The sequence below is a fragment of the Oncorhynchus keta genome, chromosome 12 (genome assembly GCF_023373465.1).
Source record: "Oncorhynchus keta strain PuntledgeMale-10-30-2019 chromosome 12, Oket_V2, whole genome shotgun sequence".
Lineage (NCBI taxonomy): Eukaryota > Metazoa > Chordata > Actinopteri > Salmoniformes > Salmonidae > Oncorhynchus > Oncorhynchus keta.
In genome coordinates this window covers 5,512,275-5,537,841 of record NC_068432.1, presented here as the reverse complement: position 1 = coordinate 5,537,841, position 25,567 = coordinate 5,512,275, and the positions used below count along the sequence as shown (strand labels likewise).

The following is a 25,567-nucleotide window of genomic DNA, read 5'->3' as shown; positions in this document are numbered from 1 at the left end:
AGTATGTCCAACCGCAGAGCACGTGTGACCATGCCAGCCAAGAACCTCCACATCCGGTTTCTTCACCTGCGGGATCGTCTGAGACCAGCCACCAGGACAGCTGATGAAACTGAGGAGTATTTCTGTCTGTAATGATTGGCTGTGCCTGGCTCCAGGTGGGTGAGCCCTCGCCCAGTAGTGAAATCCATAGATGAGGGCCGAATTAATTAAATTGACTAATTTCCTTATATGAACTGTAACTCAGTAAATGTTGATGTTGCGTTTATAGTTTTGTTCAATATACATAAAGCTATCTTTCCAACTGATCAGACAGTCCTAATCCCCACTCAGGTGTCAAGTACAAAGGACCGTTCAGTTTCGGTTGTCATCTGTTCTACGTCACCTTTTTGCATTTTAACCACGCCCCTTAATGAGCCCTCACAAACAAGATGGCGACTTGCAGGAAGATGAGACGTAGCTGGAAAATTCAATGTTTCGTGTTTATCTTGTTACAACTGTTTACTCCCAACTGTATTTCGGCTCCGCCGGCAACCCAAAACGGTATGTTTAATATTCAAAACGAAGTTACCATGTTTTATGGTTAGTTTTATGTTGAGAGGGAGCTATATGAGCTAATGTAGCTAGCTTTCACCTGAACCAGTATCTGCTTTCACCTGAATTAGTATCTGCGTTCGGCTTTCACCTAGCTACAGTAGCTAGTCGACGACCAGCCCCTGCTGTGCCGCCGACTGAGGTATATGGGTGCCGCCTAGTGACTTGCCAATGTGTCAGATGAGCATGGCAGCCAACTCTGTCAGAAATCGAAGTCCGGGTTACAGGCCTAATCATCTAATCTGTCATCAGTGACCATTAACCTTACCGAACGAACGTTACAGTTTCCAATCCTAGCCACAGCGGGTTAGCTAGTTTGGCGTCAGAGTGAAAGTAAAGATTCATTTTGTCAACGATTCTGCTGATAATTGGTAGTTAGCTCGCTAGTAGCACAATGCTTTCGTGTTAGAATCATATAATTACTTATTCGAATATGAATTTAATATTATCTCAATGGTTAGAAAACCCACTTTATAGATACTATTTTGGTGGTAACAAGCCCTTCTCTAAGTGGAGACCCAATAAGGAAATGTCAACAAATGATTTCCTTATCACAAGCCTACTTATAAAATATTTTCGTTTTCTGCCTGTACATTTTAATATCAACATGTTTTACTTGATAATGCTGTATATGGTATTGATATAGAGCTTATCTTCATGGGAATACTTTTCCAAGGTCCTTATTGCCTTCTGAAAATGTCTTGAGGATGAGGAAAATATCATTTTTGGATACCAGAGCAGATTGTTTTGGAGAAAACTACAACTCTGGCCTTATCGTCTCATATAGCTAGTCATGTCCCTTTTGTGCTAAAGCCGAACTGCTATGAGTTCCTTTTTTTAGGATCATTGTTCCTCTTTTAGGAGCATTGCATGATTCCACATTCATGGAAAGTGAAACCATGTGGCCTATTCCTACCATCCAAATTGACATGACATGCTATCCATAACAGTCTAATCATTCTCAACAGGAGCCCATTCACTGTGCCTTGTGCCGGCAGATGTGATTGCCCCCATAGTTTCTTGAGTTACGGAAAGAGCCCATCTGTCGACCTGTCATCCTACTGCATTTAACCTGTTATGAGAGCATTTCTTTACCGTGTTAAGTATCACAATACCAAAATGATACCACAGCAAAAAAAAGGCATATTAGCCAAAGGCACAGAATGACACTTGATCCAGACATATAAACTCAGCTACTGCTCTTTGCAATCGTTGGGCATCATTACATTAGCAAAATGTTACGTCAATATTTTTCAGAAAAGGCCATGTATTCATTAAACCTATTTGACTTTTACCAATTTAACGACATAACATAATGGTAATTTATTTGAATGGCAAATCTCTTGGTAAATCAATACAGGTGAATGTGTATTCAGTAGGAGTCTGTGCATGCATTGAGTTATTGAGCTTGTTTTGGCTGATGTCATCTGTAGCCTCATGGAAATCTGTTTCTCTGAAATTTGGGACTTATTTGTATAGAAGTATCTTATTTTTTAAACATTTTTATTTTACTTAACTAGGCAACTCAGTTAAGAACAAATTCTTATTTTCAATGACGGCCTAGGAACAGTGGGTTAACTGCCTGTTCAGGGGCAGAACGACAGATTTGTACCTTGTCAGCTCGGGGGTTTGAACTTGCAACCTTCCGGTTACTAGACCAACACTCTATCCACTAGGCTACCCTGCCGTTTGTGGTCTAAGGCACTGGATGAATGTGCGGAAGTAGCCGACAGGAGACTTTTGAACTAGCCTAACCAGATTACAATCTTTGACTGGTGTTTATGACACACATAAAGAATAGCTGGTCAGAACGGAAAGGCAGAGCAAGCTTTCCTGAATAACTGGGCCTGCTGGGAGCATACAGTGACAAGGAAAAGTATGTGAACCCTTTGGATTTACCTGGATTTCTGTATAAATTGGTCATCAAATTTGATCTGATCTTAATCTAAGTCACAACAATAGACAAATATAGTGTGCTTAAACTAATAACACACAAATTATTGTATTTTTCTTGTCTATATTGAAAACATACTTTTCCCAACCTACACTATGAGTATTTAAATTGTGTGAATCCCTAGGCTAATGCCTTCTCCAAAAGCTAATTGAAGTCAGGATTTAGTCAACCTGGAGTCCAATCAATGAGACGAGATTGGAGATGTTGGTTAGAGCTGCCTCAATCAAGCCTTCATGGTCGAATTCTGTCCTTTTGGTATAATGAGTCCAAATTTGAGATTTTCTGCAGCGATACGCCATCCCATCTGGTTTCCGCTTAGTGGGATTATAATTTCAACAGGACAATGACCCAATACACTTCCAGGCTGTGTAAGGACTATTTGGCCAATGAGGAGAGTGATGAAGTGGTGCATCAGATTGCATGGCCTCCACAATCACCCGACCTCAGCCCAAGTGAGATGGTTTGGGATGAGTTGGATTGCAGAGTGAAGGAAAAGCAGCCAACAGGTGCTCAGCATATGTGGGAATTCCTTCAAGACTGTTGGAAAAGCATTCCAGGTGAAGTTGGTTGAGAGAATGCAAAGCTGTCAAGGCAAAGAGTGGCTACTTTGAAGAATTTCAAATATATAAAATGTTTTGATTAACACTTTTTTGAGCGTTACTACATGATTCCATATGTGTAATTTCATAGTTTTAATGTCTTATTATTCTACAATGTAGAACATAGTCAAAATAACCCTTAATTGAGTAGGTGTGTCCAAACTTTTGACTGGTACTGTATGTTTGACAGGCAAACACTGCTGAGTACTAAACTGTAAACCAATCACAATTTTTGTATTATCTTTGCTGATCACATCTGCCAATCACGTTATTTGTATCTAAGGTAGAAGACAGCTGCTCACATCTTGAGAGGAATCTGTCTGACAAACTGCTATCAAGTATTTTTTTATTTGTAATCAAAACTATGAAGTTATTGATTGTATTCCGTTTCTATGCAAGCTATAAAATTACTCCCTACTCTGCACACCGACACCTTAGCTACATTACTATCTTGCTAGTTTTAACGAGTAGATCTGTTGCTAGCTAGCAGGATAAGATTGCTTTATCGCTAGCTAGTCATTTCGGTACGAGGAGCATTTTAGCTTTCTGTTCATTCCAAGTAATGATTTAAGATTACAAAAATCTATAGGTAGCCTAGCGGTTAAGATTGTTGGGCCCGAGCCGACTAGGTGAAAAATCTGTCTGTGCCCTTGAGCCTCCTGTAAGTCGCACTGGATAAGAGCGTCTGATAAATGACTCAAATGTAAACGTCCCTCTTTGCATCGTTCACCTTGGTGGGATCTGGCCTGGGCACACAAATGCTACTAGAGAGAAGCATGTGTTGATGAGGGGTTCTACAGTCTCCAAGATGCCCAGGCTTTTGGCATAGATGGCAAACCTTTTGTCTGGACTGTAAGATTGTGCCCTCCATTGCACTCCACGACTCCAACACCATCATTAAGTTTGCCGATGACACAACAGTGGTAGGCCTGATCACCGACGACAACGAGACAGCCTTTAGGGTGGTCAGAGACCAAGCCATGTGGTGCCAGGACAACGACCTCTCCCTCAACATGATCAAGACAAAGGAGATGATTGTGGACAACAGGAAAAGGAGGACCGAGCACACCCCCATTCTCATCGACGGGGCTGCAGTGGAGCAGGTTGAAAGCTTCAAGTTTCTTGGTGTCAACATTACCAACAAACTAACATGGTCCAAGCACACCAAGAAGGTCGTGAAGACGGCCCCTCAGGAGACTGAAAAGATTTGGCATGTGTCCTCAGATCCTCAAAAGGTTCTACAGCTGCACCATTGAGAGCATCCTGACAGGTTTCATCACTACCTGGTATGGCAACTGCTCTGCTTCCGACTGCAAGGCACTGCAGAGGGTAGTGTGTATGGCCCAGGACGTCACTGGGGCCAAGCTTCCTGCCATCCAGGACCTCTATACCAGGCGTGTCAGAGGAAGGCCCTAAAAATTGTCCAGCCGCCCTGTCATTGACTGTTCTCTCTGCTACTGCATGGCAAGCGGTACCGGAGCACCAAGTCTAGGTCCAAGCGGATTCTAAACCGCTTCTACCCCCAAGCCATAAGACTCCTGAACATCTAATCAAATGGCCAGACTATTTGCATTGCCCCCCCCCCCTCTCTCTCTCTCTCTCTTTTACACTGCTGCTACTCTGTCATTATCTATGCGTAGTCACTTTAATAACTCTACCTACATGTCTATATTACCTCGACTAACCGGTGCCCCCGCACATTGACGCATCTGTACCTGTACCCCCTGTATATAGCCTCGCTAATTGTTATTTTACTGCTGATCTTTTAAATATATATATATATGTATATGTTTCTTAACTGCATTGTTGGGTAAGGGCTTGTAAGTAAGCATTTCACTGTAAGGTTGTTTTATTTGGCGCATGTGACAAATAACATTTGATTTGATAAACATTGATTGGTAGGTAACACCGTATTTAGATACTTTAAATACTGCCTGCGATTTGTTTCCCTGCTCAATAAATGGGGAAACACTGATGGTATTTTTTTCCCGCATGTATGTGCATGAAACAAACATTATGCAAAACATGTCTCACACTCATGGTTAATAGAATAATGAATGGATTGGCACCGTTAACTTTTAGGTTAGTAGGAAAGTTAATCATTTAAACCACCGAAATATACTCACATTCACTGAACAATTAGTATTTGAAACTCAAACATTAGTTTCCCAACTACTTTTTCTATAATCATACAGCCTCTTTATCATTCTCCATATATTGTATTCTAATGCATCCAACATTAAGCATGCCCACCATGGAATTGGGCAGCTGCTGTTTGAGAACTCATCTGGTTTAGAAATCAAACTCTGATTATATTATTGCAGAGCATGAATGGTCCACCACCTAAAGGACATCCAGCCAACTTGATACAACTGGGAAGCATTGGAGTCAACATGAGCCAGCATCCCTGTGGAATGCTTTCGACACCTTGTTGTCCATCCCTCAACGAATTGAGGCTATTCTGAGGGCAAAAGTGGGTCCAACTCAATATTAGGAATGTGTTCCTAATGTTTTGTGCACTCCGTGTATAGCCAAGGCTTCTAGTTTACAAGCTAGAGAGAAGGGGAAGAGATGGGCGACTTGCCAGCGGAGATTCATGAATTACAGTGAAATATCTGCCAGCGTTTAGGCTACCCTTTTTCAATAAGTGGTTGCACCAATTTTAGATAAAGCACTCAAATTAAAATGTAGGCCTAGTGTCAACATAACCACCCATTGCTTCACTAAAATGTATTGATCAATGTCTGATAGGCTATGGACAGGTTGCATGTATGTTTGTATATAATGGTTGTCAATTTCCAATTCATATCACCTAGGCCAGTGTCTCCCAATCCTGGTCATCGAGTACCCCCAACAGTACTCCATTTTGTTGTAGCCCTTAACAAACACCCCTCATTCAACTCATTGAGGGCTTGTCGGTTAGTTGACAAGCCGAATCAGGTGTGATTGTTCACTGGCCTAAGCCTATCACCAACCTGTTCTCAGAGCATTTCGTATTATTCTGTACGTAAATGCGGGACACTCCATTTAGTATTATATGTTACGTTTCATATGGTATGTATTAATTTGTGGATTTCTATCCATTTCATATATGTTACAAATTACAATTTGTATGATCATTTGCGAAACGTACAATATGTAACACTTTACGCTAGCTTGCTCAAGTGGCCTTGTGGTTAGTCTGCCTTGAGATTGGAAGGTTGTGAGATCGATCCCCCGGCTTATACCAGACTGTAAAAAATGGGACCTGAGGCTACTCTGCTTGCCACTCCGTATTAAGGGAATAGACTAGCATCCTGTCCAGGGGATGTACTTGTAGATCTAGCTGCCTCACGCTATAGAATCAGGAGATGGGGCAGGAGGCTATGAACAGGCCAAGGCTTGTGCAAGGCCACTTACTAACATTACTAGAGGTTAGGTTAAAGGGTTAGGGGAAGGGTTAACTAAAAGGATTAGGGAAAGGGTTAGCTCGCATGCAAAGTAGTAAGTAGTCGAACAGTTGCTAAAATGCTAAAGTTGTCCGTGATGAGATTCGAACATGCAACCTTTGGTTTGCTAGACGTTTGCGTTATACGCCTACCCATGCACACTCCTTTTGTTTTTGCCTTAAGTAACCTTCTTTTGTATGTAACCATACCAAACGTAACATCTTACTAATTTGAATCTTGGATTTACATTTACTATGTTATATCTGGACTGAGACCTGACTAATATCACTGCTGTCTATCTTCCCCTTAGCTTTCCTCGTTAATTTATATGATAGGCTACATTGGTTTAAAATTTTCCTACAATGTAGACTCATTTTTGATTACCTACAGAAAGGATTTGAAGCTAAGGCAAGCCTTTAATGTGATTTGCTTGAGTCTGGGGGAGAAGCGCTGCAAGCTGCTTTGATTTGATGGATCATTTTAGGTGGGTGGGTGTGAGTGTATGATTTGCTAATTCTCTCGATGTCCATTCCAGAAAGGTTCCTAAAATAGGGCCCTCTTTAATTAGATAGAAAGAGAACTGTAGGCAGTGCCAAGTCTAGGTCCAAGAGGATTCTAAACAGCTTCTACCCCCAAGCCATGACTCCTGAACGTCTAATCAAATGCAACCCAGACTATTTGCACTGCCCCCCTCTTTTACGCTGCTGCTACTCTGTTATTTTCTATGCATAGTCACTTTAACTCTACCTACATGTACATATTACCTCGACTAACCGGTGACCCCGCACATTGACTCTGTACCGGTACCCTCTGTATATAGTCTCGCTATTGTTATTTTACTACTAATCTTTAATTATTTGTTACTTTTATTCCTTTTTTTGTATTTTTTTCTTAACTGCATTGTTGGTTAAGGGATCGTAAGTAAGCCTGTTGTATTCTGCACATGTGATATATAATTTGATTTGAATGACGACAGCATTGGTGTCAGTTTTGGATTTCGTCTCTTATTAAATGGGGCGCAAAGAATGAAACGTAGCGAAGCTCCTGTATTGACCTCGCCTTCTCGATGGTAGCAGGGTGAACAGGCCATGGCTTGGGTGGTTGATGTTCTTGATGCTCTTTTTGGGCTTCCTGTGACATCGGGTGCTGAAGGTGTCCTGGAGGGCAGGCATTGTGCCCCTCCTGATGCGTTGGCTAGACCGCACCACACTCTGGAGAGCCCTGCGGTTGTGGGCAATGTAGTTGCCGTACCAGGCGGTGATGCAGTCCGACAGGATGCTTTCGACTGCATCTGTAAAAGTTTGTGGGTCTTAGGGGCCAAGCTCAATTTCTTCAGCCTCTTGAGGTTGAAGAGGCGCTTGTTGCGCTGCCTTCACCACACTGTCTGTGTGGGTGGACAATTTCAGATTGTCGGCGACGTGTACGCCGAGGAACTTTAACCTGTTCACCTTCTCCACTGCGGTCCCGTCGATGTGAATAGGGGCATGCGCTCTGCTGTTTCCTGAAGTCCACGATCAGCTCCTTAATTTTGTTGAGGGAGCCTATTGCCACTGAAAATGACCCCAGCAGGATATACTTTGCAAGTGACTGACTGCTGACATATTACATTTTTCTAAATGTTATTTCAGGGGGGGGCTTATGATACGAATATGGCATCAGGCTGTAACCACTTGATCAATCGATTCGAGTTGGAATGTCAGCAATATAATCATGTTGATATGGCGAGGTAGAAAGATCCCAGCTATATATAGGCTAGGATGATGATGTATGCCTTATTAGATAGGCCTAGAATGGATTGATGCATGTTGCATATAATTACTCTTGGAGTGCGTAATTGCACGCTGTTTACATCAAATGCATTGGTGCCAAAAATGTAACAAATTGCGGAATAAAAGCTACAGTTGCCAGTATGCTTCTTTTGAACCGAAAATAAATATAATCTAATCCAAATTCAGAGATGTAAAAATTACTCACTTGTCATACTTGAGTAAATGTAAAGATACCTTAATATAAAATGACTTAAGTAAAAGTGAATGTAACCCAGTAAAATACTACTTGAGTAAGTCTTAAATGATCAGATGTTAAATGTACTTATGTACAGTGGTGGAAAAAGTACTCAAATGTCATACTTGACTAAAAGTACAAAGTAAATGCTATACATCAAATTCCTTATAGTTAGCAAACCAGATGGCATAATTTCCTTTATTACTTTTTTTGACAGGTGGTGCTAACTCCAACATTCAGACATAATTTACGACGCAAGCATTTATGTTTAGTGAGTCCACCAGATCAGAGGCCGTAGGGATGACCAGGGACGTTCTCTTGATAAGTGTGTGAATTTGACTTTGTCCTGTACTGCTAAGCATTCAATTTGTAACTAGTACTTTTGGGTGTCAGGGAAAATTTACTTTAGGAATGTAGTGAAGTAAAAGTAATCAAAAATATAAATTGTGAAGTACAGATACTACTAAAGTATTTTTACTTAAGTACTTTACACCACTGTCAATTGTGTGAGTAGACCCTCCCGCAGTTGAGAGTTTTACTGTATTATAATAGCCTGCAGATTAACAATATAGCTCAATGCTATTTTTTTTAAGACGACGGTGTCACGCAGATGTGAGTCAGGTGTTGGTATCACAACACGTTATTGGCTCTTTCCCCCGCGATAATGATGCAGCCCAGACTCCCAGTGCAGGCTAACGTCTCGATCACACTGACGGTGTCATTGCGCAAAAAATGGTATGCGCCATCATCTGGATATGGGTGCAACAAAAGTTCAACATTCACCTTCTGATACCATTTGTGTCAAGCAGTCTGCATTAGAGGTCGACCGATTAATCGGGATGGCCAATTTAATTAGGGCTGATTTCACGTTTTCATAACAATCGGTATTTTAGGGTGCCGATTTTGCCCTATTTTTAAAAAAAAAATTACTTTTTTTTTTATTATAAAAAAATAAAAAAAATCTTTATTTAACTAACAATGACGGCCTAGGAACGGTGGATTAACTGCCTTGTTCAGGGGCAGAACGACAGATTTTCACCTTGTCAGCACGGGGGATCCAATCTTGCAACCCTACAGTTAACTCGTCCAACGCTCTAACCAACGCTCATTGCACTCCGAGGAGCCTGCCTGTTATGCGAATGCAGTAGAAGCCAAGGTAAGTTGCAAGCTAGCATTAAACTTATCTTGTAAAAAAAAAAAAAAATCATAATCACCAGTTATAACTACTCATGGTTGATATTACTAGTGTATCTAGCGTGTCCTGCGTTGCATATAATCGATGCAACGCTGGGCGGCGATTTTACAAAAGCGCATTTGCGAAAAAAGCACAATCGTTGGACGACTGTACCTAACCATAAACACCAATGCCTTTCTTAAAATCAATACACAGAAGTGTATACATTTTAAACCTGCATATTAAGCTAAAAGAAATCCAGGTTAGCAGGCATTATTAACCAGGTGAAATTGTGTCTCTTCTCTTGCGTTCATTGCACGCAGAGTCAGGGTATATGCAACAGTTTGGGCAGCCTGGCTCATTGCAAACTAATTTGCCCGAATTTGACGTAATTAGGACATAACATTGAAGGTTGTGCAATGTAACAAGAATATTTAGGCTTAGGGATGCCACCCATTAGATAAAATACCGAACGGTTCCATATTTCACTGAAATAATAATAAAAAATCCGGATTCGACCATATTAATGACCAAAGTCTCGTATTTCTGTGTGTTATTATATTATAATTAAGTCTATGATTTGATAGAGCAGTCTGAGCGATGGTAGGCAGCAGCAGGCTCGTAAGCATTAATTCAAACAGCACTTTCGTGCGTTTTGCCAGCAGCTCTTCGCAAGCACAGGGCTGTTTATGACTTCAAGCCTATCAGCCTAATGTCTGGTGTAACCAATGTGAAATGGCTAGCTAGTTAGCTGGGTGTGCGTTAATAGCGTTTCAAACGTCACTTGCTCTGAGACTTGGAGTAGTTATTCCCCTTGCTCTGCAAGGGCCGTGGCTTTTGTGGAGTGATGGGTAACCCTGCTTCGAGTGGCTGTTGTATATGTGTTCCTGGTTCGAGCCCAGGTAGGGGCAAGGAGGGGGATGTAAGCAATACTGTTACACTGGCAATACTATAGTGCCTATAATAACATCCAATAGTCAAACTATATGAAATACATATGGTATAGAGAGAAATAGTCCTATAAATACTATATTAACTCCAACCTAAAACCTCTTACCTTGGAATATTGAAGACTCGTGGTAAAAGGAACCACCAACTTTAATATGTTCTCATGTTCTGAGCAAGGAACTCAAACGTTAGCTTTTTTACATGGCACATATTGCACTTTTACTTCTCCAACACTTTGTTTTTGCATTTTTTAAACCAATTTGAACATGTTTCATTATTTATTTGAGGCTAAATAGATTTTTATTGATGTATTATATTAAGTGTCCATTCAGCATTGTTGTAATTGTCATTATTACAAATAAATAAATAAATATTGGCCGATTCAAACGGTATCGGCTTTTTTGGTCCTCCAATAATCGGTATCGGTGTTGAAAAATCATAATCGGTAGACCTCTAGTTTGCATACCATTTTGATGCATGCATTAGATAAATACAACATACTGTATGCACTGCAACTGCCTTTTCAACGCAATGCTGCAAGAAAAACGCAGCGTTCCGTTGAAAATGAATGTACTTCTGGTGTACCAAAATGCAATGCTGTTGGTGTGATCGATATGTAAGTGGAGCAGGCAGGTTGCGCGCTCCAACTATGTAAGGGAGCTGCGCTGGTAGACTTGAACCGTGACAACAACAAACATAGATCTACTACCGAACTGTTTTATGTTTTGGTAGACCAGGTACAGAGATTGCAATGCAATGACTGAGATTGCAAGAGGGAAGAAATCGTCCCACTTAAGGATATTGAGTAGACAACGTGTTGCGTGATGTCTGGATGTCCCTACACAGAGCAGATGGGCCATATTTTCCAGCCATTTACTTGGCTATTTAAAGAGTATGTTTTGTCTCACACCCCTCTTTCCATAGCCACAGGAAGTAGGTTTGCTGAGCGTGCTGCAGCACTCCCTGATTTAATTATTATTATAAAAAAAATTTTTCTTCCCACAAAAGTAGTGCACTGGGCCTTTACTGTTTGAGCGGATCGAAATAGCCGCCTGCAGCATGGGGAGAAGTAATTATCCCAACCCAACCCCATCCCTAATCATCTTCTGACGGCCTTGCCTCTTCTTATTTAATGTTGATGCTGGCAGTAGCTTCCAGGAATGAATACTCCCATTCTTTGTGGCGACTGCTAATTTGTCATGAGTATAAAATCATGTTGACTCTCTGGTTGAATCGGGTTATTGATTTATGAGGACCGGCCAAAGGCATGAGATGGCAGGAGCTAGAACAAACATCCCTCTCATAGGATCCCTGAACGTTCTGTACAGTGACAAAATGCATATGAATTAAGTTGATGTTTACTGTACAGTACACTGCACATTTCTACAGTGAGAAGTGTATACCGATAAACTCAGAGTAGGGTGTCCACCCACTGCCCAGGCGTGTTCCCAGTGTGTGAGAACACCCTTTGGTGATGAAATCTCACTTGTCTTAGTCAAATTTGTTTTAATAACATAAGACTATTCATGTTCTGAATTGCTGAGTGGGGTCTTTTTCTAACATATTTTAACGACCCTGGGTTTATAAGCGCGGTTATCGACCATGCCGCACGAGTATGCTTCTGCGGCACAGTCGATGGCGCACCGGACTTCGGACTAGAAGGTCGTGGGTTCGAGACCTGCTCCCTGCCTGTTACATTACAATATCATTAACATTATATCCAAAAATTGTGATTTCGCATCATAAGCACCGAGCTCTGATATACAGTACTGTTTTCTACATTGTAGAATAATAGTGAAGACATAACTAAGAATTAACACCCATGGAATCATGTAGTAACCCAAAGGTAAACAAATCAAACATTTTATATTTGAGATACTTCAAAAGCCACCCTATGCCTTGACAGCTTTTCACACTCTAGGCATTCTCTCAACCAGCTTCATGAGGTTGTCACCTGGAATGCATTTCAATTAACATGTTAATTTGTGGAATTTCTTTCCATAATGCGTTTTGAGCCAATCAGTTGTGTTGTGACAAAGTAGGGGTGGTGTACAGATAATAGCCCTATTTGGTAAAAGACCAAGTCCATATTATGGCAAGAACAGCTCAAATAAGCAAAATTAAATAACAGTTCATCATTACTTTAAGACATGAAGGTCAGTCAATGCGGAACATTTCAAGAACTTTGAAAGTTCCTTAATGTGCAGTCGCAAAAACCATCAAGGGCTATGATGAAACTGGCTCTCATGAGAACTGCCCCAGGAATGGAAGACCCAGAGTTACCTCTGCTGAAAGGATACGTTTTTAGAGTTAGCTGCACCTCAAATTGCAGCCCAAATAAATGCTTCATAGAGTTCAAGTAACAAACACATCTAAACATCAACTGTTCAGAGGAGACTGTGTGAATTAAGTCTTCATGGTCAGATTGCTGCAAATAAACCACTACTAAAGGACACCAGCTGAATCAGATGATCTGGTCTCCACAATCCCCCGACCTCAACCAAATTGAGATGGTTGGCAATGAGTCAGACCGCAGAGTGAAGGAAAAGCAGCCAACATGTGCTCAGCATATGTGGGAATTCCTTCAAGGCTGTTGGAGAAGCATTACAGGGGAAGTTGGTTGAGAGAATGCCAAGAGTGTGCAAAGCTGTCATCAAGGCAAAGGGTGGCTACTTTTGAAGAATCTCAAATCTAGAATATATTTTGCTTTGTTAAACTTTTTTTGTTTACTACAGGATTTCATGTGTTATTTCATAGTTTTGATGTCTTTAATATTATTCTACAATGTAGAAAATGGTAAAAATAAAGAAACACCCCTGAATGAGTAGTTGTATCCAAACTTTTGACTGGTACTGTAGGTATGGAGGTTTCTCATAACTTTTGAGGATTTTACATTTTGTTGTCCGTTGTTTCCACGGGTCGGAGAAAGCTAAATAAGCATGATACGAGCTGAATGAAATGTAATCGGCTTTGAAAATAAAAGCAGTTGACATTAGAGATGCTTGTTTTTGAATAATCTTTGAAAAAGGACAGGGATTTCAATTTAATATGAAAAGCATATACTAAAATGCTACATGTCATGTCTCAATCGATATCCCATCATATGTCTATTGTTTTATGTTCTGTTGATTCGAGAAGATGAGTTCAACGGGAAAGTGAGCATGTCAGGTAGCAAGTAACCTTCATTTTTGCACAGAATTCAGCCAAGGTTTTTTTGATCCACTTTCTCTGGCCTCCATTGATTTAGTCACCATACTTTTAGCCATCTTACAAGGGTAAAAACTTAACGGATTATGAGGTTTGGACCATTGGTACACTTATTTTATATGCATTTTTGATTGGACACCCAACTCCGAGGGCAAAGTGAACCTATTTATTTTCTTTTATTTAACACCAAAACACATTCAACCGTTACAGGTCAGATGTAGAATGGTAAGATGTGTGTATCATGTACAATTTGATGAGGCCTAGGCTACATAACTTGGCTACATTTTTCCACTAAAGATTTCACCACGCTTATTTTCAAATGTTCTGTAAGCTACAAAAAGATTAAACCCCATGACTTGTTTTGTAAAGTGTAGAATGTGAACAGAGGTTCAAATGAGTGTGGTGACTGTTTTGTTTTCAATTCCTACTCTAATTTTCAGCAGTTTCTCTGGATCCAGGAGTTGATTTAGAACCCTTGCCTTTGGCAACAGCCAGCAAGGATGCAGAAACAGCCATCGGCACTGGTACAACAGACGGCAAAGCAGACACAGTAACCAGTGACAATGCTGCAACAGTAATGAAGGCTGTAACAGCAGATGCAAAGGACGCTGTCGCCACACCCGTCAAGGACGCTGTCGCCACACCCGTCAAGGACGCTGCCGCCACACCCGTCAAGGACGCTGCCGCCACACCCGTCAAGGACGCTGCCGCCACACCCGTCAAGGACGCTGCCGCCACACCCGTCAAGGACGCTGCCGCCACACCCGTCAAGGACGCTGCCGCCACACCCGTCAAGGAGGCTGCCGCCACACCCGTCAAGGAGGCTGCCGCCACACCCGTCAAGGACGCTGCCGCCACACCCGTCAAGGACGCTGCCGCCACACCCGTCAAGGACGCTGCCGCCACACCCGTCAAGGAGGCTGCCGCCACACCCGTCAAGGAGGCTGCCGCCACACCTATCGATGGTGCAATAGCACATGATGATGCACCATACACCAAAGGGGAGGTTATAGCTGAATCCACTGCCATTATTGCTGAAACAACTGTTGGCAAGTATGCAATAACTGCAGACAAGAACAAAACCAAATTTGATAAATCAGGACTGACTCCTGAAAAATTACCTCCCAAACCTGCTGATTCAGATGCTGATGCTGTCATAACTGCAGCTCCAGCCACCAGCACCACCACAGTCAAAGCCCCAGAGCTTGCCAAGCCCATCCTGGAGAAACCAAGTCCTGCCTCTAACACCAAGCTCGTCGGCCCCATGGACGCAATAGAGGATAAGCAAGAGAGCGATCAAGTGCCTATCAACACCCTGGAGTCCCAGACCGAGACAGACATGTACGACAGAGAAAATGAGGAAGAAGGTGGTGAAGACTATGACATGGGACCAGCTGTTAAGGTCCCTCTGGACCAGGACCAGAACCAGAACTTTGGCGGCCAAGACCTCAACGAGGAGAACGATGACGACATGGTGGACGCCGACGATGACCAGGTGGGGCTTAGCCCAGCAAAGAGTGCTGGCAAGATAGATGTACGTATGAAGGACACCAACATCTACACCGCCCAGGACGAGGACTCCCACTTCTTCTTCCACCTGGTCATCCTGGCCTTCCTTGTGGCCATTGTATACATCACCTACCACAACAAGAGGAAGGTAAGCAGAGGGGGAGTACATTTTGGTTACTACATGATTCCATGTGTTATTTCTTAGTTTTGATGTCTTCAGCATTATTCTACAATGTAGAAAATAGAAAAAATAAGGAAAAACCCTAGAATGATTGTGTGTGTAAAGACTAGTTTAAATCAAGAAAAGTCTAATGGGTGACAATATTAGCCTTTCACTTGTGAATTCTATATTATCACTTGTGAATGATGCCCAACACAAAGCAAGGAACAATGCCTTTTTTTGAATTATAGTCGCATACCTCATGTTGTCTAGCCCATAGGCCTATATGTTTTGACAAGATTTGTATCACAACTAAAGTGGCCAAATAACTTCTTAAAATGAAGCACATTTATCCGGTTTTACAAGGGCTATAGAGCCTAACGGGCATACATATGGGGTGGCAGGTAGCCTGGTGGTTAGAGCGTTGGACAAGTAACCAAAAGGTTGCAAGATTGAATCCCCGAGCTGACAAGCTAAAACTCTGTCGTTCTGTCACTGAACAAGGCAGTTAACCCACTTTATTAATTTTTTATTTTTTTAAACCTTTATTTAACTAGGCAAGTCAGTTAAGAACAAATTATTATTTTCAATGACGGCCTAGGAACAGTAGGTTAACTGCCTGTTCAGGGGCAGAACGGCAGATTTGTACCTTGTCAGCTCGTTTTTTTTTTACTTGCAACCTTCCGGTTACTAGTCCAACACTCTAACCACTAGGCCACCCTGCCACCCCACTGTTCCTAGGCAGTCATTGAAAATAAGAATTTGTTAACTGACTTGCCTAGTTAAATAAAGGTAATGAATAAATAAGCAACGTATGTGTTTCAAGCTTGGGGAAGTTCATTTTCACTGAAAATTGCACCTTTATAACAAGCAATACAAGCATTATCGCATTTGCTGTCACTTTTGATAATGGAGTTTTCCCACTAATAATAGTTTATCAACATTTTAAAGCTAAATGTTCTGATCTGTTGCGTCAGCCACATTAGCATTAAACACATTTTTTTACGTAGTGCTTGTATTAATTTGGGATCTATCGCATCCCACAACTGTCCCAGACTATGTTTGGAATATTTATTTCTTGCACAGAATAGAATAGGTCTTTAAAAAAAATAATAAAAATAAAATTTTCTGTCTTCACTTGTCTTCACTTGTAGCCTGTGAGAGACCTGATCACATTGTAGCCTGTGAGAGACCTGATCGCCAAGGGCACAATAACCACTGGCCGCAAAAGGCATGGATTTTTTTAGGATGCATTATGACCACACAGAGGAAGTCGCCATAAAATTTGAGGCATTATAAAGTGCTAGTCAAATTGTGAATGAGTGATTGATGCAGTGTGTACAGCCTGCGCAAAAAACAAAGTAGCGACTTTTTTCAAATCATCATTAGTCGCGTCATGCAGCCTTACAATGTATTAAAAATCGAAACAGAGTTTGTAGAACAATTACATTAACTCTAAATTAGGCATATAGGAGTATCTATTTCTTTCTGAAACGCTCAACACAGAATAGCTGCATCAAATTGTTTGGAGAAAATATAATTTCTATTTTATTCAATTGTATTTTTCATACTATAAAATAATGCCACGAAATTCTAAGCAAATCTTGTCTCCTAAATAAACTTGTGTAGCCCACAGCCATTTGGCATCGCCAGATCAGGACCTAACATAAGGTCGACCTAGCATAAGGGCAACTCCGAGTATACAATTCTGTTCTCCTGAAATAGACTACATTTCTTCTTGTCATGCTTCTTCAGACCTGTTTAAAATAAACAGTGGGATTATTGTGAAGGTGTAGGCTGGATTTATTCGACTTTTTAAAATGTAGATGTTCCAAAGGTCTGCATCAGTGGCTTGTAGGCTATTTGTGGAAGCCAGCAGATGCTAAATGTGTTTATGTTAATTCATGTCAGTTAGAGACCAACAGTTATTTGCTTGACAATCACCGGCTGACAATTTCGTGACCGCCACAGCCCTAGTTGCACCCCCTTTTGCCCTCAGAACAGCCTCAATTCTTTGAGGCATGGACAAAAAGGTGTCAAGCGTTCCACAGGGATGCTGGCACATGTTGACTCCAATGCTTCCCACAGTTGTCAAGTTGGCTGGATGTCCTTTGGGTGGTGGACCATTCTTGATACACATGGGAAACTGTTGAGCATGAAACCCCAGCATCGTTGCAATGGTGACATCAATAAGGGCTCATACTATAGCTTTCACCTGGTCAATCAGTCAGGGAAGAGCAGGTGTTCCTGATGTTTTGTTTACACACACTGTAATAGGAATTTTCATGTGAACAAAAAAGAGCAGCCGCAGATAATGTCAATCAGGTTTATTTACAAGTTGCTATAGGGAGATGCCACCCAGCACAGATGCAGAGGAAATGTCTAACTGGCCTCTTGTAGATAGGTCCTTTATCCTCCTAATCAGGCTGCACCAAATGTTCTCCAAACACCAGTCCAAGAGGCTTGTGGGAAGTCCAAACAAAAGGGTGTCTTTGTCAGCTGCTACAGAATCAGTGTTCATAGAATGTCATCAATACAACAGTGAATAATCCGTGTGTCCTCGGTCCTTGTACTTCCAGTCTGGCGTCAATCACTATCAACATATGAGAATGGTCCATTCCAAATCTAGTGACCATCAACCTGCACCTTGAGTGTTACAAACAGAACACAGAAAATGTGATGTATTACAGAAACTAAATATTGTTTTGATCACTAAATCAGGGATGTGCATCTATCAGGGCCCCCCTTTTTGTAGGCCCATGGATCAATTTACAACAAAAAATAATAATAATTTGTGGGGGAAGGGACTCGGTCAAGGTCTCAACCTACTGTTGAGAGAGAGAGAATAGTACAATACAAGTGCTGTTTTAAAAAATATATAAATATTTGCTGAATTAAAAAAAAATCTTACGTCAGTTGCTGACGGTCACTTAATCAGCTAACATTTTTAAGGTAGTCTAGACTGCGATCTAAACTTGTAAACATGGTTGAATTACAGATCAGGGGGCCCCCATTTGATTTTTTTATATTTTTTTTTAGTCATTCAGATAGGGTAGATATATTAAACTGCAAACATTTTTCTATGTCAAAATGTGTAGAATTTCATGAAATTAGCTGTAAAACGGAAAAAATGTTCTGCCCCATGGCAGAATTTGTAAAATTGTTAAATATTCTCTACACCCATGACAAAATGTGTATAATTGCAGCATATTTACTTTGAAACAAAAATTAACTTAGGGCCGGCTCTGACTGCCTGTGTGGGTATGGATGTGGGTACACAGTCCCGTGAGCAATATTTTTTTTGTGTGGGCCCCACCCCTATCAAAGTTGCCCAATTTAAATATGAACTTTAGTCATCTTAAATAATAACATTATGCAGAAATGCATATTGAGTTGGAGTTACCTTCTGTTATTGAGAGACTATTTACTTCCCTTTTAGGTAGCCTAGCTACATTGTTAGCATGGGTAGTCTCCATTCATAGCCTTTTTTGTGTTCCTTTGAATATCACCCTGATGGCGCTTATTTTAGCTACTTTTGGGTCCGTATGTATCAAGCATCTGAGTAAGAATGCGGATTTAGGATCAGCTTTGCCTTTTTAGATCTTGATGAATAGGATTACATGGACAGTGGGGACCTGATCCTAGATCAGTACTACTACGCTGAGATGCTTTATGAATGGACAGGCCAGAATTCAATAAAAAAAGGTTAAAGGTTAACTTGAATATCCACTCTCCCCTCCAGATCTTCCTGCTAGCCCAGAGTCGGCGCTGGAGGGACGGCCTGTGTTCTCGTAACAATGTGGAGTATCATCGGCTGGACCAGAATGTCAACGAGGCCATGCCTTCCCTCAAGATGACTCAAGATTACATCTTCTGAGCAGAGAAGGAAGTTGAAAGAACTAATACGAGCCTTTTTCCAGCTGCATTGTTGAAACGCTTGCTTGCCCACAAGCTTGCCCCACTTTTTTTTCTTGCTTCAGGAAAAACCTGGGCAGGAGGGAGTTTGATGGTACTACCACTCTGTAATCGATACACGTTTTCGATGTTTGCCCACGTATGCTGGAAATATTCATTTCTGTTTTGTTAACCATAGTCCTATGTTTTTGAAATTAATTATGATTTAGTATTTGATTTATTTGGGTGGCCTATACTGGTCTGTATGAAATATGTTCTCACCATGTTTAAGCCTTATTATTCTTCTACACTTATTGTTTTGCACACTCTTAAGTGTTTGTGCTGATTGCAGATTACACACTCAGAAAATTGGAATGTAAATATTGTCAATCAATACCAAGATGAATAACCAATGATGCTGTACTTTACTTGCTAGTCACATCTGCCCTGCAATGAGTGAAGGCTATTTGTAGTGGTTCGCCTCAAAGCCCTCATTTCACAAGGCGTTGCAATACAATTTGCATTTGCAGTTGTAAAAGTTAATATTGTACGTATGTAGCGTACTACACAATATACATTCATGTTCAGAACTTGTGGTTATTTCTTACGCTAAATCCATTAGACAAGTGAGGACTTTTGACATGACAGAGCCCACCACATTGTGATATGGTGGCAGTAATTCCCTTGCCTGAAATTGTATTTTTCCATAATCCGGCATTTGACTGGTTTTCTTATTAAAACGCTGGCCAGATTGTGCTATGCACTAATCCCAGTGCTGCCCCCTTTTTTTTGTATTTGTTTTATGACTTTGAAGTATCAGATGTCAGGTAAAGATTCCTCACTGAGATTTCTCAATGAGAATGTGGACTCGACCGGAGTGCATGTGAAACACTACTTCAACACATTACTTTAGGGGACAGAGAACTGATTGTCGAATCTGGGGACGTACCCTATTCCTTATGTAGTGCACTACTTTTGAACGGGACACTAGGGCTCTGGGTCAAAAGTAGTGCACTATAGATATAGGGAATATGGTACCATTTGGGAATCAACCTCAGTCTAGAGGAAACGATGACAACCACCGTCGCTCACTCGTCATTACCTTAACGAGTCTTCAATTCTAATGCCATATCCTGTGACGTGAATCCAGAATCAATCAATTCTCATGCACTTTCTCAATTCTCAATCCCCAATACTTTTTACAGCTGTCTTTTCAGGACTGTGGAAAAGCATTGTAATCTGAGTGTCACAACAATAGCTAAAGCATGGAGGGGAGGTTTTGTCATCCATGGAACAGGACGTATATTGTGTAGCTTTCATATGGTATTTGGTGGATGGACACTGCCTTTGCAATCAACTGTAGAGATTGTACAATCATTTGCTGATGAAGCACAATTGTATTTGGGGGCCCCTTTGTTTTTTCTCTTGCTAATGCTTTGTTTTCTAAGAAATACATTTTGAAAAATCTGTTTAGTTTGTTTCTTGTATATTAACATAACATCCACACCAGGTTTTAAGAGTCATCAAAACACTGTTTGTCATGAGTATTGAATGCTTTGGAAATGTCCTTGGAAATGAGCCTGTGGTGACCACATGACTACCCTATCCACTCAATCATTCCATTGCTATTGTTTTGTATGATGACAGCCATGCTTACATCTGTCATATCCTTGTTTGTTGATCCATCCAAGCACCCCAGTGAGTAATCCTGAATCCTAAGCAGTGTCAATAGCATTTTGAACTTGCATGGTGGTTCTGCTTTAGAAGCTGTCTGTCTGATGTTATTGAGAGAGGTTGGTATGAGCTGGGTGTGTTCTTGAAGGAGGCACATACCAAAGGGCCTGTATGACAGGTAAGGCTGCAGTTAGTCATATCGCCCTTGGATGGCAGTAGAGACCTTCAAGTCATTGGCGATCAGACAATAATTGAACAGCAGCTTAACCATTCAAGAGAACGTTCAGAAATGCACTTCCAGCTTGAGTACAAGACTGTTTTAGCTTGAACTGTTATTCCATCATCCTAAAACCTAGTATGTTAATAACCGTGTAAGCAAGTAGAATGTACTTATGAAGTTAAATAAAATAAAAATGTATATTTACATGGTTGATTTCATAAACCTCAAGCACTGTCAATTTAATTGAAACCAACGATTCTATTTATACATGAAAGCACAAGATGGTGGGTAAATGACAAACCAATGCAGTGATATTGATTACAATTGGGATGTCAAGGTTATGCAGGGTGGTTGATTCTGGCTGATATTGGGCATATAGAGCTTGTCAGTTTATAGTCCTAAAAAGCGGAAAAATGAAACTGGTTCGTTCAGCCTTTCTAATGGGGGAAAGAATGGGGTTTTGGGATGAATGCCGGTCTGAGGTTAACACAGGCTTAGGAGATCTTAAATGTATTGTTCTATGAGATGTCAGTCTGTTAACATGGCCTTTAAGAATGATGAATCTTGTATGTGCTTTATGGACTTATTTTGATTACATAAATTCACAAAAAGTTACTTTAGCAGATGAAGATTATCTCATAGAACAACATTTATAAGATCTAAGCCTGTTTACCACAGACCTTATTTTCGGCATTTATGTTTATCCAAAACCCCCATTAATTTCCCCATAGGCTTTGGCCAGTGAGCCATGGCGGAGTCAACCCCCGTTATTGCCTACGGAAGAAAAAAAATCCACACAAACTACAAAATAAGGAATTAACAATAATAAATAAAAATATATATATACTCATATACCTTGCTCAGGCTCTAGGGCCTGAGAGGGTGGGACCGCACAAGACAGTACTCCATATTTCTCGTCAGATGTGAAGTATTTTAATCCCAGAAGTGTTTCAGCTGCATAAACAATGAAGTCCATCTTTCTTGACTTCGTTTCGACTTGTGCAGTGCCGTTTACCGCCATCGCTATAAAAGACACTTAAGTCCACTTTCTTCACATGAAGATTTTCTAGGACCTGTTGGTGATTCACTACCACTGGACCTTCAGAGATAATCTCTACCCTTTTGACAGCCTCTGCATTGGAGACACTTTCAACTGCCCAGATTTTGGCAACCTCAGTCTCTTTCACCCTACTCAGGCATTCCAAGGATTTCGCCCTATGTTCTCCACCACAGTTGCAACACTTTACTCCTTTGCCAATGGCCATTCTCTTCTGCTACACAATCGGAATCACCTTCAAAGTCATCTTTCCCACACATCCCACCATCTCTGCTTCTTCTGTCTGCAGACACTTCCTACAGCTCCAAACATTTTACAGTGATGACATTGCAAAGGCCTGGATACAAAAGCTCTGACAGGATAGTGCACATATCCCAGCTGCACTCATGTTGGGAGGGACTCCACATAAAAATAAAAACTTTACTGCCAATTGACCACCATTAATATTCTTTAGTATATCCAGAAATTACTCCCTTGACAGGTGCCCTTCTCCGTAGCTCAAAGAACGACACAGCATAATCATCAACTCGAGTGAGACCCAACCCACACTTTTTCTGATCAGCAGAAACACAAGAAATCAAAACAAGCACACTTCTCATAATCTTTACTGATTTTACTTCACCCAAGGCTTTCTCCACCATTTTGGATATTTTCAACAGATTCACCAAGTCGGGCACCAATACTCCCTGAAAACGTACTCCTCCCAGATATGATGGGGTATTATCAACACTACAGAACATTTTAACCTCCCCTCGCAGATAAAAAATCTGGAATAAAATCAAAGCATACCTATCCGATATGTTCTGGCTGTTGCTTTATCTTCAGAGGGAGGTCAAGGTGTGCGAAAGTTTGCTGTTGGCATTTATGGTATTTTCATAGGTGCTGTATGTTTCAAAGAGGACATTTGTGGACCAATGTGTGTGCACATGGGTGAATGCAATGTGTTAATGCAGAAAAATATCCCTTCTCTTCATGTCCTCAAATTGTTGTTTCAGTTCACAGAGGCCTGTGTCCTCTATGGATCGTTATTTTTTATTAAAATTCTCCGTAATTGATTTTCATATTGTGTGAAACTTGGTTCCGACGAGGGACTAGTACGAAAAAATATCTGAACATTTATCCACTCACTACGGTAAGTCACTCTGGATAAGAGCTAAGTGACTAAAATGTCAAATGTAAACGTGGTTGATGCTCCACAGGAAGTGCCGTTTACCTTAATTTTAGAAATTAACATAGGCAAGTAGCCCTACCACAAAATATGACAATTGTCGGTAGTATGCAGTAAGATGGATATCTCTGATCTCCTCTACCCTCTAATTACTTCACTGACACTTAAAATGTCCTGTCCCTGTTGCTTTCAAACTAAAAATCACCTGGATGGTATAAAAATCTGGAAAAGTGAAGGGATCTGAATACTTTTCAAATGCACTGTATGTGATACAATTAAGTGATAATGCCCAAGAAGCCGGTGTATTGGCACTATATCCAATACATCCTCCAAACACCGGCATTATCACTTTTATACAATGGGTTACTAACATATTCAAATAATGATTGACATATTTTCATTAAAAACGTTATTTTGATGACTTTATTCATACTATTTCATCCTTCCACAAGATATAGTCCCGACACAAATCTAGGGTTGCTACCCAAGCTGGCTGGTCGTTTGTTCTATCGGTTCGGTTGCTAGAGACACGACCTAGTCGTTCGTTCTAAATGTTCCATTGCCATACCCTTGCTTGATAGCTAGCCAACTACGGCTAACTTAAAGTCACGCAAAAAGTGCAGTCAGAATAACAGCAAAGTAGCAGCATTTACATTTGTTTAAGCTGTTTTCTAGAGACATTTATTTGGACACATCCATAACAATAAGGCACGATTTCACCTGGCGTAGAAAATTTGCTCGCTCATCAGGACACTGTTGATCAGAGGAGCTAGCCAACAACACAGCTAACACAATCACTTCAAACGGAAGCTGGAAAGACGGCAGACTAGCAGCACTTCGTTTCGTTTAACCTTTTTCAATTGAAATTTCTTTGTATATATCCATAAAAAGCTTATTCATGATTTTGACTGGTTGAGAAAAGCTGCCTGCCTGCCTGCCTGCCTGCCTGCCTGTCTGTCTGTCTGTCTCGTCCCGACTCCCGACATGTTCATTACTATGGGACAGCTGGAGATCGAATTTGAATATTGAAACAATGTTGCAAATGTCAGAGACAGACAGCGAGGTTTATACAAATCTGCTGTTGAAAAGGAAATATTAGTCTAAAAGAAATGTGACATAATGTCTTGAGGCTTTTTATAGTGGAGATCAAGTTTATTAATTGTTTGGCTGGGCTGATGTGACAGTGAATAGGCATTTTAATGTCATAGATTTAGCCGGTGGTCACTTGTGGAATAGACACCTGCTGGAATGGGGTCTTAAACAATCAGCATTCAGCATTAGACCCTCTCGTTGTATACATGTTAGCAAGGTTTGAAATTATTATGTTTTACTCAAATACTGTATTATATCTGTTTGGGCTTGTTGCGGTCAATTTGCAGTCTACAAATGATTTTTAATGATGTTCCTACCCCCTGACTCCGCTCAAGAAAGAATCAGCCCGTGGCGGAATCTAGTTGGTGATGCGTGGTCTAGACTGTCTAGTCCTGTGTTCCTTGTTTTATCTGGGTGTGTGGTTTTAACATTGACTATAGCTTTACTGTCCTGAGTTTCTGTCTGGGGAAAGCCTACCGAGTGTACAGTGTTGACTCTTGGATTACCTCTTGTTTATAAACACCACACCATATGTCTTCTTTGCTGTAATGAAAACTGCGTGCCTTCTTCTCTGAGGGGCCCGTTCCCCTGGAGCCTCCCTCGCTTCTCTCATTATGTTGTTATCCTCCCCTTCATTACTCACTCACCATCAAAGCACCTCCCTTCCTTCAAACCCTCCTCCTCCTTCTCTAACAAACTGTTAGCTCAGAGGTTGTCATTGGTTTGTTGATTTAAGATGATGAAATGGTTATCATCCGTTAAAAACCAAAACGTTTAAATGTAACTCTTGCGTATTAGCGACAACCCCTTCGTGGTCTTAATCAGCATGTTGGTCCGGCTACCTCCAGTTCTACTCTCAGCTGATTGCTTTTAAGCATCCATTGTGTT

At 41.0% G+C, this 25,567-nt stretch overlaps 1 protein-coding gene across 3 annotated transcripts; it reads left to right on the top strand.

Annotated features, from left to right (window-relative positions):
• Positions 1-372: 372 nt before the first annotated feature.
• Positions 373-21,566, top strand: LOC118390895 (coiled-coil domain-containing protein 8 homolog). 3 transcript variants are annotated; one of them, XM_052457658.1, is made up of 4 exons: positions 373-540; positions 14,346-14,776; positions 14,825-15,562; positions 19,317-21,566. In XM_052457658.1, exons 1-4 carry the CDS (start codon positions 429-431, stop codon positions 19,449-19,451), a joined length of 1,416 nt encoding a protein of 471 aa, XP_052313618.1. In that variant the 5' UTR covers positions 373-428; the 3' UTR covers positions 19,452-21,566. The 3 variants fall into 3 exon arrangements, with proteins under 3 accessions (XP_052313618.1, XP_035637513.2, XP_035637514.2); XM_035781620.2 differs by having other exon boundaries at positions 14,346-15,562; XM_035781621.2 differs by having other exon boundaries at positions 376-540; positions 14,349-15,562.
• Positions 21,567-25,567: the final 4,001 nt, after the last annotated feature.

Excerpts from the sequence above, each read along its gene's own strand:
- LOC118390895 (XM_035781620.2), top strand. The coding sequence starts at position 429 with ATGGCGACTTGCAGGAAGATGAGACGTAGCTGGAAAATTCAATGTTTC. Across the intron at positions 541-14,345 it reads TCCGCCGGCAACCCAAAACG|CAGTTTCTCTGGATCCAGGA; the intron begins GTATGTTTAATA and ends TCTAATTTTCAG. Across the intron at positions 15,563-19,316 it reads CCTACCACAACAAGAGGAAG|ATCTTCCTGCTAGCCCAGAG; the intron begins GTAAGCAGAGGG and ends TCTCCCCTCCAG.